Source organism: Meleagris gallopavo, chromosome 20 (assembly GCF_000146605.3).
Source record: "Meleagris gallopavo isolate NT-WF06-2002-E0010 breed Aviagen turkey brand Nicholas breeding stock chromosome 20, Turkey_5.1, whole genome shotgun sequence".
Classification (NCBI taxonomy): Eukaryota; Metazoa; Chordata; class Aves; order Galliformes; family Phasianidae; genus Meleagris; species Meleagris gallopavo.
The window spans coordinates 4,966,981-4,978,618 of record NC_015030.2 but is presented as its reverse complement, the minus strand read 5'-3'; the positions used below and the strand labels follow the sequence as shown (position 1 = coordinate 4,978,618).

Here is an 11,638-nt window from a genome sequence, read left to right as displayed (position 1 = left end):
GAAAGCTTTATTGGAAAAGTACAAAGCGCGCCTCGGGGCGCCCCGCCGCCCCGCCCGGACCCAGCCCGAGCCCCGCGCAGCCCCGCTGCCCGGCCGTGACGCCCGTCCCCCTCAGTCCATCGTGGCGGCCTGGAAAAGCTCCACCAGGTCCTTGTATTCGGGGTCGATGAGGTCCGACGGCTTCTCCCCGTCGTCCGTGGTTGCCTCCAAGCTGGCCCCCAGCGACAGGAGGTACCTGCGGCGGCGACAGCGTGAGCCCCGAGCCGGGCGGCGCTCCGAGCCCAGCCCGGCCCCCCGTGGCTGCCCACCTGGCGATGTCGGCGTAGCCGTCGCTGCAGGCCATGTGCAGGGGCGTCCAGCCGTTCTCGTCCCTCTGGTGGATGTCGGCGCCGTACTTCACCAGGAGCTTGACGCAGTCCAGGTTCCCCGTGAGCACCGCTTGGTGCAGGGCAGCCATGCCTGCGAGGAAGGGACGGGTTGGCACAGTCTGGGAAGGAGCGGTGCCATAAACCCTCAGCGCTGGGGAGGTGGATTTGGGAAAGGACACGAAGCCCGAGGAACTGAGAGAGGCTGCTGCAGGTTTCTGTTTTTACGGCATATGTTACCCTACTGGGGAGGTGCAGCACGTGTGTCCCTTCTGTTTCCACAGTTCTCCCCTGTATCTGAGGCTCTCTTGAGCCCCTTCCCCGTGGCCTGGCCCCTGTCTCCTCCAGGACACCCGTAGACACCAGCCCTGCGCTGCCCAATGGTCAGAAGTTCCTTCCAGAGCGAGGCATGAGGCAATCAGCATACGTGGGGGGAAGCGTGGGTCATTTGAGATCGTGCCTCTGGGGCCATGTGATAGCAGAAGCCGAAGCCAAGCACACGAAAGAGACAAATTCTGGGCTCTGCACCAGCCTGTATTGGTTCAAGACATTCCATAAACAGTTTTTAGCAAGGCTGGGCACAAACATAACACAATGCCTTCTCCATAAACATTAATTCCGCAAGGCCGCAGATCCATGCATATGAGAGAGAGCAGTGCTTGTGAGCCATGGCTGGAGCCAGGAACAAAACAGAACTTCGCTTCTCCTCTCTCCTTCCCCAGAACCAGGATAGAAGAGACGAGGGTCCCACTGCCCGGCCCCAAGCTCCACATACCCACCCACACTCTTTGTCGCTATCTGCATTCCTGCTCCTTCTCTGGTTCACCCACCTTGGCTCGTTTCCCCCTTCCTACAGCACACACTGACTGTGCTGCCGAGGGGAGGTGCTGGGGCAGTGATGCAGGGCTCTCTAGGCCCTAATGGCAATGGTTGGGGGCAGAACTCCTCACGAGGGAAAGAAAACAATTGGATTTCAACCACCACACTGCCATGGGCAGCCCGGAGCCAAGCTGTGTCCACACTGCTCCCAACAAGCCGTGACACTGCGCAGCTCACAGCACTCACCAGAGGGGTAGATGGTGTCCAGGGTCACTTTCCTGGTACGTATGAACCTGCCAACCTGCTCGAGGTCCCCCTGCCTGATGTGGTCCTGAAAGACGACGTCGTTGGGGAAGTGCACCGTACGGGAAGCTCTCAGTCTCTGTCGATACCGACTGTACCGGTGCATTGAGACTGGGAAATAGTCCTTCATGCTGCCCGCAGCCCCGGGATGCTGCGCAGGAATGTGGAGGCTGCACGACAGCCGTGTGGGCAGCACTCAGCCCGTGATGCCCTCAGAGCTTTCTCTTCTCCTTCTCAGGCCTGTCTCTGCTGGGAGGTGTGATGGATCCCGGCCCCGCTGGGCCTGCTGTGAGCAGCCTGCTGAGCCTGCAGGAGATGGCAGCGGCCTTGTGCCACTCTGGACCCAGGACTGACGGTTCTCTGGGGGCATGGTGTTATATAGGCTCTGGGGGCTATTTTGGGGATGTGGAGCTCATGCTGCTTACTCTGATACTTGGTAATTGAGCTGCCCAGACCGGAGCCTCCCACTTTTGGGCAGAGGTTGGTGTCTCGTCTTACCGCCCACCTGTTGATGTGCCCATCCAAGGGGTCAAACCTGCTGCTCAGCATGGACGGCCCTCCAGAGGAGCTCAGAACTTCCAGCAGCAAGTCCTCACATACACACCAGCATGCCAGGGATAGGACACAAATGCAATCACCGGGCGAGGGGAGCCAGCTGCTTGTGTACGATGGTGCCAAGTACACTCAGACCTAAGTCACTTTCCTGTCGTTGCATCAGCTGACCTGCAAGGGAGCACTATGAGCTGTGCTTCCCAGCACGATCGCAGCGTGGAGCACAGCCAGGCCAGGAGAACACCGGCAGCACATGGGTGTCATGAGTGACCTTCTGAGGACTGAAGTGCTGCTGGTGTTCCTGGTGATGCAAACAAGCTGTATGGTGACTGTGGTCCTGCTTCAAACCTGGAAGCAGCTGCTATGTGACAGTGGGCTTCTACTGAACAGTTTCAGAACAACAGTACCACTGCCACACGGCTGCTATGGCCATTAAAGGCCTGAAACAGGCCATTGACTATGAGATAAATCTTTCAGATCAGCCAAGGGCTCGAACAACTGCTCCTCCACCCTTGTTATCATCACGCTTTGGTGATTTCAAGTATTTTGTGCTGCTTTTGATGTGGTCTGCCCAGACAATACAGCCATGCAACGCGTCAGGAAGAATTCCTATCCTACTTCAAGAGTCACAGAACATTCGTTCTGCACTGTTGCAGCTTAACCTTCTACCAAGCTCCTGCCAGGTCAGCCTGTCTCACACCTGGGAAGTGCCTGCTGCAGCTGTCATCTTCTGGCCAAGACACTGATCTCTGCTCAGCAGTGCTTTGCACCGCACAACAGGAGGCCCAGCCATCTGCTCCAGAGACAGAAGGCTCTCAGCCTGCAGCAGTGAGTTGTATACACAAGATGACTCCAGCAGAGTCCTGCTCTGCCAAGAGCAGCCTGAGTGCCTGAGAAAGCCCCCCTCCCCTGAGCAGATCTGTAAACAATCCAGCCCCACTTCAGAGCTCAGCCTTGTTTACACTTTTACTGACTCCCCAAAATTGACCTTTCTGAGTTGATTCCTCTCCAGGAACATTCCCACAGAACTGCTAAGGGTCTTCTTTTGCCCCTCTCCCAAATGTAGAACAGCTTTTTGTATCCAGAGCCACTACTAACACGTAGCATTGCCCATCAGCAGGCCCAGCACTGCTGCTCTGAAGGTTGGTGCATAGCAAGCCAGCACTGAGCAGTGCTTGGAGCCCAGCACCGTCTCACTCCTGTGTACCAAGGTTAAGTTAAGCAGCTGGCCCCAGCAACCTCCTGAGGTGCCCTCTAGGTTTGCTGTGACATTTTTAGCAAATTTCCCCACAAAAATATTTTCAGCAGTAAGTGACTGGTGTGGAAATAGCAATGTGGCTCACTACATCATGTGAGCCTGACTAGCAGAGCTTCAGGCAGCCCCAGGTTTCCCTGTAGGCAAATTCCTTGGTTAAATGCTCAAGAGCAAAGAGGTCCCATCATCTCAAGCCAGCTGGCAGCCAGAGCAGCTTACTCTCAGAGCTCCAGCCAATGCATGCTGACTGCTAATAGAGCAGCTAGTCGTCTGCCTGCATAAACTCATTTACTGAGCACAATATGTTTATCTCTGTTTGCAAGTATAGATTAGTTAATAGAAATTGCTTCAGGCTGTTCAAGGCATCTAGTGCCACCTGCAGAATTGGATGTAGCCAGGCAGTGTAACCTTCCAAAAAAGCTTGTGGTTTTTTCAATACCATTTAGGTAGAATCACTCAAGAACCACTCTAAAAGTTTAATCCTGTCAGATCAAGTCCAAATATTCATTATGGGTTCCAGAAAATATTTAGAGACATTAATAGTATTAAAATCTCAACTTTATTTGGCCAACAAATTCAGTTCCAATGTTATTATAAGCGGAATGCTAAGAACTAGGCCTGATGCAGGTCAGGCCTTTGAGGCACTCCCTTGTTCAAGTTCCTCCCCCAAACCCAGTAATTGCAAATTTCATGTTTCATGTATTTTTATCATGCCCTCCCATACCACCCACCTTTCTGGTCAACCAATTCAAAATAATGCATGGAAAGTGACTGCAAAATGGTCTTGCATTTGATCAAAAGGATGGCACAGCACATCTAAGCTGGTGAGCCAGCAATCACTTCCACCCTCAGAGCCTGCCACAGCCAGTGCACAGTATTCCACCCTTCCACATTTTGAAGTGGAGAAGTGTCTTAAAGCAGAAGGGAAAGGAAATGAAATGTCTAGCGAGCATGAAGAGAAGCACCCTCACATCCACCTTTCACCAGGACTGATGCAGTCAGCCTATTGCCTCTTCCCCTACATACTTTGATTCCAGGGAAGAACAGCTGAGACAAGTAAGAACCCTGACAGGTGGAGAAATCTACAGACTTTTCAAAGAGAAAAAAAAAAAAAAAAAAGCTTTCTTGGAAGGTATTAGTGGCAATGCTCCAGAATGTTGGGCAATTAATTTCATGCTACCACTTCACAACTTTCTTCTACTCAAGAGAACAGAATACTTGAAACAAAACTGTGTACAAAAAAGTACATCACAATAAAAAAAAATGAACCCAGCTGGCTGGGCTGGCTACCCTAGTGATAGATCCCTTCTCAAAAGTGAAAAGAAAGAAAAAGATAGTGAAGTGTAAAGACAAGTGAGGGTGAAGCATTATTTTAAGAGCCAATCCCTGGATTTCCAGTCATTCACCTTCTGCTTTAAATCTTAATGGGTTTCTGACTCATTGGGCTGCGTAACAGCAACCAATTTAGTGTCTGATTTTTGGGTGATGTAGATCAGTCATCTCTTTACAATTCATCCTTTTGGATTTTTTGCTCATCATCATCACCTTCCTCAAGGTCTGTTTCTTCATCTGTCTCCAGATCTTCCAGATCCTGTATAGCATACAAAAGATAACTTTGTTTCTGACCTATCAGGCATATTCAAAACCAAATACAGTCAGGTTAGAGAACCTGTTCTGTTGCTGCCATCTCAACAACATATCCTCAAACTTCCCAAATTTGGGACTCTTCACAGAGATCACAACTTAAAACCCTCTGAAAGCTAGTGCCTGCATTTGTAATACTCTCTGCCCAGACATCTGAGGAGCTGCTAACCAAACATACAGCATGCATGATGTTCATTGTAGCACTCAGGTTCCAGACATCCAGCAAACTTCTTTAAGAAAACCCAAGATACTCCAACAGTCTGCACACCAGCTATAGACTGCTTTTTCAAGTTTGAAGCTTTTAGTATCAGTTAACATGCATTTGTACTTCAGCATCCCAGAAAGGTTTCTTCATTTTAAACACCCAGCTCCAGCATTTTCAATAAAAGCAGTTCATTACAGGCCAGCAGCTAGCCAGGCTTCAAGTGAACAGACTATTCATATTTTGTGAGACACTTCAGCTCACCAGCAATGCCTTCCTGCACATAATCATGCTCTGTGTTCTAGAGAACTGTATTTAAAGAATAATGTATTGATTTTTACTACTCACATCATCAGCTGCTGCTCCATCCTGGCCTCCACTCTCCAAGAATTTTTTGAAGCCTTCTAGTGTCCTCTCCCCATTATAGTCAATTACCTACACAGGAAAACACATCAAAATAATTGTTATGGGCACCCACAGAACCACATCCCTGGAGAGGAGAATTCTCTTTCTGAGCAACAGTTAACATGCCAAGCAAAAGGGAATTTAAAAATTCACCTTCACCCATATGAGACGAAGGAAAACAGCTCAGCCACTAGACTTCAGAGATCACTGCGAGGAGAGAACAGCCTGCAGATGAGCACACTGTCTTCTGCTATACTTCCTCTTTTTCCCAGTTCCCACTTCCCATCCCCACCAACTGCTTCCTGTAACCCACCCTCCCACAGAGAGTCTCACATGTTCTGTAGACTTGATGTCTTCCATCTCTACAGAAGGGAAAGCCCTCCCACAAGCTTTTGCCCAGAAACGAACTCAAGCAGACAACTAAGCATTTCCAGTGCTCCCTTGTAATTCCATCAGTAGAGAGGTCAGCTGCCTTCTTACGTTTCTGCCAGAGCCTGCAGGGAAGAACTTGAGTGTGGGGAAGCTGTGAATTTTCACTGCCTCTACTTCATTGGCTGTTGAATCCATCTTGGCAATGACAATGTTCTCATGGTCCCTGTAGGTCTCTCCCAGCTTGTCCCAGATAGGAGCCAGCTGCTTACAGTGACCACACCAGGGGGCATCTGTTAATTAACAAAGATACCGCTAGCACCAACAGTCTAACGAGTTAACATCACTTAATCAGTTAAACTTGACATCACTTAAACTCCATGCCAGACAACCAAGTTCACACATGTATTTTCAACTGATGCCTCTTGTGGTTTGGATTCTGTATGCTGCTTTCTCCCCAGCCCTAGTCATGGAGAATTTTACAACTGCTTTCATACCATTTACTTGAAAACATACTGAAAACTACTCACAGAACTCCACAAAGACATTCTTATTCTCATCAAAAGCAACTTCCTCAAAATTCTTCCCAACGAGAACTTTGACAGGCTGCTTGTCCCAGTCTTCAGGGAGATCCTGGCTCATCAGGTGAGGCTGGAGTAAGAAATAAAGTTTAGAGATTCAATCTGCTGTACAGCTATTGGAATGCATATATATCACAGACAGGAAAACCTTACAATCCCAAAGTGCCTCTGACTAATTAAAGTCAGATGAATCTTTCTCTTCTGGTTACAGGAATTTCACTCCCCACTGTTGACAAGTGGGGAAACAGGTGCTTATGCATGGGAAGAACTGCAGATTAGCTCTGACAGAAGAATATTGTTACTAGTGTTATTCTCACAGGACTGAGGTCTGTTGGCAGAGGGAACAGCCAGATAAAAAGCCCAAATCCCCTAAGAAGCAGGAAGAGCAGACGCTAGTTGTACCAGGTACTGCATGTAACTGCTTTACTACAGTCTTTGTGGTCCAGTTGTTTTACCCTTTGTTTCTTGATATAAAGCCTGCTAGTCTATATGTTTGTTGGAAAGATTTTCTCTATACAACTCTTCACAGGTAGCATTTTTTAGAGCTTGCTTGGCCAGTAGGTTTAGCACCAGTAGCATTCATCTTTGTTACCTTGATCTTGCCCTCCAGGAACTTGTTACAGAATTCCTTGATCTTATCAGCTGTGAGGTCATCTGATTCAGGTTTGTATTTGGTCATTTCTTCTTCTAGTGTTATCAAGCGTACAGCTGGACATTCTTCTTTCTTCAGGCCAAAGAACTCCAGAATCCTTTGATTATCACTGTGGTCACTGTCTATGAAGATGAACAGGATCTTTGGAGGGGAAAAAAAAAGGCAAAGTGGTAAAGACCTTTTAACTAATTATGCTTCTCACTCACATACATTCATCACTCATGCACACACATCAATACACTCACACACACAGTAGCTAAGTTGGCCCTTCCTTCTCAAAGCCTGTGACAGGGCTCCCCATGACAGAATGCATGCTAGAGCTTCAACGCTTCAAGCAGCTTGCATGCAGACTTGGCATCATTGTTTGTTATGGCAAGTGATGCCTCAAGTCACCTTCCACATCTAAGTGGATACAGGCAGACAGCCGTGCAGGAGGCAGTCAGTTCATAGTCCAAGAAATCCATCTTACCTTCCCTTTGAAGTTTCCAGCTGCAGCCTTGAAGTTGTCCAACTTCCCTTCATAATCAGACACACTTTTTGGTAAGAACAGCAGAATGTGAGTCTTGATCTCTCCTCCAAAGATTTTAGGAGCGGTCTGGGGAATAAAACACTAAACTGAAAACAAAGTTTGGCCCTACCATTCTCACTATGTCACAAGTCAAGTACTACAGGACAGCTCTGAACAGCAAGCTTACACCTCCCTTTCCTGCATTCTTCTGTCACCCAACTCAGCTCTAGCATAAGCAGTTACACCACTCCTTAAACTAGCGTCAGCTCCAGGATAAAACAGCACACAATCCATATTTTTAATGTCACAGTGTGTTTAGTGGTTATGGAAAGGTTTCACACATCCAAATACCCACCTGCTCAGTAAACTCTATGACAAGAGGCAACTGGTTAGACTTGATGAAGTTCAGCAAGTTATCTTTCGTAAGATCCCCTTCAAAGTTGTTACGTCCTTCATCAAACTGAAACACAGATACTTTTACGTTAGAACACTTCTATATTCTGTACATCCTCTTTCAAGAAATGAACACATCAGAATTGCTACCCCAGTGATCTCAGCTGCACTGAGCACATTTCTGTTTGTGTCACCACACTTTCACAGTGTCTGAATCAACATACTCTTCCTCCCAGCACACAAAGTCCCAGATCACCCCCAGGTGAGCAGCAACAAGACATTCAACCTTTATCTTCACACTGTTCTACACAGCCATGAAACAATTTGTGAAATAGGTCACTGAGAACTTTTAATAGCTGCCTTACAGCACTGCTGAAGGCATTAGGCAGATCAGTGAGGAGCTACCAGAGCTGGGACAGCATTCTGCTTAGGAGTTAGCAGAGTACATGGTAACCAATTAACAGACAGTGCTATTAGAAGTCTGACAGCAAAACCCACTGTGCTGCAGAAGTAAATAGCAGTTTACTCAGCTCTGCAGGAGTGGTTCAGTCTCTATTGTTAGAGATAACACCACATGTTTAATACATGCATTGCACTACAGGTGCCAAATTCTTTTTTATATTAGGATAACACCTGCATGCCTAACCAGGATTCTCAGAACTTGCTCTGGCAGCCTGGAAACGGAATAGCTTTAGAAGAGCATCAAGGTTAAAAAGGATGTGCAGGACAGCAAAAAGCAGCTCTCAAGTTACTGGCAGAAACAAGACAGTGGACTGAGATAAACTTCTGCTTGAGGAAGTACAACCACAGCTGAAAAGCTGAGCAAAACACAAAACACAAAACACTTATAATTAGCGTGAAGTTACTTCCCAGAGCATTGCAGGTCTTGACACCTTCAGAATGGCTGTTTGAGGGTCTTTTCAAGTCTGGATTACACAGCAGCTGGAGCTTATGCTGCCTCAGACCAAGGTTCCTCCCCCTCCCAGCACACAACATAAAAGCTGCCACGAGCAGAGTTTCATGCATACTCAATTCAACTACACTGATGTCAAATACAGCTTGAGAATTTCTTTACTATTAAACTGGTGCCACTACCTGAGAATCCCAAGAAAGTATTAGAAGCAGTAACAGAACTCACAGAAGTGAAGTGTTAGAAAAATAGCATAGAATCAAATCTGCACAATTCCATTTTCTTGCTGGAAGTACTGGCTGTATCCCAGCCACTGAATACACCTTCAATTACCCTGAAGTCAGAACTTGATGCTACTGCTTCCCACAGCTGCCAGAGACAGCTGGAAAGGAATGTTTCTATTTAGACTTGTCAAAGGACAGAAAAATAAAAATCAAAGAAACCCTGACAAACAGCTATTTCAGCTTAGCATGAACCCCTAACGGAGGATACAGAGGGATGGATACTGAAAGCTGTACTGCAAGTGCAGCAGTAAGTCAGCCAGAAACAAGACACTGCTCTTCTCTCACAATCCCAGCTTTCCCTCTTATAAGAAACAAACACCTTGAATTTACTGCACTTGCAGCCTCAGCCACACCAATCTGAGGAACCTCTGGCTTACAGAGTACAGGCTTATAATGCCATAAAGGTAATAACTACAGTTTCAGATGCACGTGAAATGAAACATGCTATTCTAGCTGAAGGAAGAAAGACTGAAGTCATTAAATCCTTCAGCCTGGCTTCAGTCAGACTGGTCAGAGTGACAACTGTGATAAGGTTACAGATTTAATCAGTCTGAACCCAAAGCAGTTTTCTATCCTATCCTGCTGCATCCAAGCATCCAATGCCATCACATCTAAGGAATCTCTACTTGTCTGCTCAATTTGCATTTTAATAGGTGAAAGATGTCAATAAATGTATTTCTCATCTCACAGACTGCCAGTATCCCCATGCATATAATCCAACTGCTCCAGCCTCATCAGCTGAAACTGTAAATCCTCTTAGGAACTCCACCATAATCACCATGCAGTGAAAACTGCAGCAACAGAAGGCAGAATGAATCTTGGAAGCAGGAGGGATCAATAACAGGTGTGTTTAAAGCAACTCTAAGCCATAATCAAACAAGATAACCGTGGCAAGTCACCAAACCTTGGCTGTCACCCTGTTTAAAGACCTTCAAAGTTCAGTGAGGGGTATGGGACACAGGGCACCATAACAGCTATAGCCATAAACATTTTAAAGATCACGCTGCCCATTCCTGCACCGCAGCCAGGTACTCGAAAAACAAAAGTGAGAGTGAAGAAATCTTTGGATACAAAGTCCAACAGCCTCCTGAAGGTAACACATGGCCAGGAGACCGACAAGACTGCCCTCTACTGAGCGAGGGCCTCACCCTGACCACTGTACCCTGGCAAGGAACTCAATGCTCTGCTGCCCCATAACATGGCCACAAGTCTCTGCCTCCCATCCTCCCCACAGGCTCTGAGATTTGGAAGTTCCTAGACAGACAGTAGAAAGTCTTTCAGTTTCATTCAGGAGCATCCTGATTTGGATGATAAAAGATGGCTCAGGTGTGGTGTTTGAGCTATTGGGTACCTTCTTGAAGAGGACCACTCCATCTTGGCTAAGCTGGTATTTGGAGAAAACGTCAGCGCTGGAAGAAATCCCAAAAGGAATGTCATCCACAGATTCTGCTGCCAACAAAAACTCCTTCGCAGCATCTGACGTCACATCCTGGAGGAGAATAAAGGAAGGTGTTTCATACAGAACACGTTGAACTACAGCATAAACATCCCAGGGCTCACCAGCCAGAGAACCTGAAGATCAAGTAAGGCAGGACAGCAAGTGTTTCACAACTTATAAGCCTTCCCCAGCTGTCAAGGGGCAGAAAGCAGGGACAGTCCCGAGCATACGTGAGAGCCTGCTGAATGGAAACAAACTCTACCTTAAAGAAACCAATCACAACCACTTCACTGGAATCCACCAACGTTTCTGCTGCAGCAGCATCTGTCAAGGTAGTGGCAGCCGGGCCCGTGCGCTTCTTCAGCCAACTGACAATATCATCTGCTTCTCTGCCAGCTACACCACAAAGATAAGAACACCAACTTACTTTTGCCTCAGATTACGAGCACACAACCCCTTAAGTTCCCAGCAGCAGGCCAACGGCTTGCAAAGCGCCCAGATACCATTTACACCACCGCTCCTTTCACTCCCAGCATATATAAGACCCCCCATTACCGTTAAGTCAAGGCGCAAGGGCTCTCAGCCTACTCTTCCCACAGCTGCTCCAGTCCGAGCACGTTTTAAACTCCGAGCAGCAGCAGCACGGCACTCCTCCACAAAATCAGCGCCACTTCACCAAGACACGCACCTTCCTATGCGCTCCCCATGCTGCTGCTCACCCTCAGAGCCCAGAACGCCACGGCTCAGCAGTGCCGTAACTCCCATCCCTTTGCCCTCAGCTCCGCTCAGCCCCTCGCCCAACTCCCCCATTTTTCAAGTCCGTGCTACGAAGTCGCACAGCGCCGATCCCCCCGCGCCGCTTCGCCCCGCAAACCTTTGTCCGCCCCCGGCGCGGTGCCGCGGCGCCACGTGCGCGCGCGAACGGAGCAAGGGCCGCTGCCACGTCGCCGCCCGCGCC

At 48.1% G+C, this 11,638-nt stretch overlaps 3 protein-coding genes across 3 annotated transcripts in view; all 3 read right to left on the bottom strand.

Annotated features, from left to right (window-relative positions):
- Nucleotides 1–11,638, bottom strand: part of ARHGDIA (Rho GDP dissociation inhibitor alpha) — a 20,512-nt gene that overhangs the window by 8,453 nt on the left and 421 nt on the right. The gene's annotated exons all lie outside the window — the stretch shown is intronic.
- On the bottom strand, nt 54–1,856 carry PPP1R27 (protein phosphatase 1 regulatory subunit 27). Its single transcript, XM_010721346.3, has 3 exons — nt 1,431–1,856; nt 309–459; nt 54–235 (listed from the first exon to the last, which is right to left on the bottom strand). The coding sequence occupies exons 1-3, from the start codon at nt 1,615–1,617 to the stop codon at nt 112–114; spliced, it is 462 nt and encodes a 153-aa protein (XP_010719648.1). The 5' UTR covers nt 1,618–1,856; the 3' UTR covers nt 54–111.
- On the bottom strand, nt 3,835–11,119 carry P4HB (prolyl 4-hydroxylase subunit beta; the record flags this gene model as incomplete). The annotated part of the gene is made up of 9 exons (XM_010721438.1): nt 3,835–4,885; nt 5,489–5,575; nt 6,026–6,207; nt 6,445–6,565; nt 7,088–7,288; nt 7,617–7,742; nt 8,011–8,115; nt 10,594–10,731; nt 10,943–11,119. Coding segments are annotated over 9 exons (1,224 nt in total), but the record flags the coding sequence as incomplete, so codon positions are not given.

Excerpts from the sequence above, each read along its gene's own strand:
- PPP1R27 (XM_010721346.3), bottom strand. The coding sequence starts at position 1,617 with ATGAAGGACTATTTCCCAGTCTCAATGCACCGGTACAGTCGGTATCGA. Across the intron at positions 460-1,430 it reads GGACACCATCTACCCCTCTG|GCATGGCTGCCCTGCACCAA; the intron begins GTGAGTGCTGTG and ends CCTTCCTCGCAG. Across the intron at positions 236-308 it reads GGCTACGCCGACATCGCCAG|GTACCTCCTGTCGCTGGGGG; the intron begins GTGGGCAGCCAC and ends TCGCCGCCGCAG.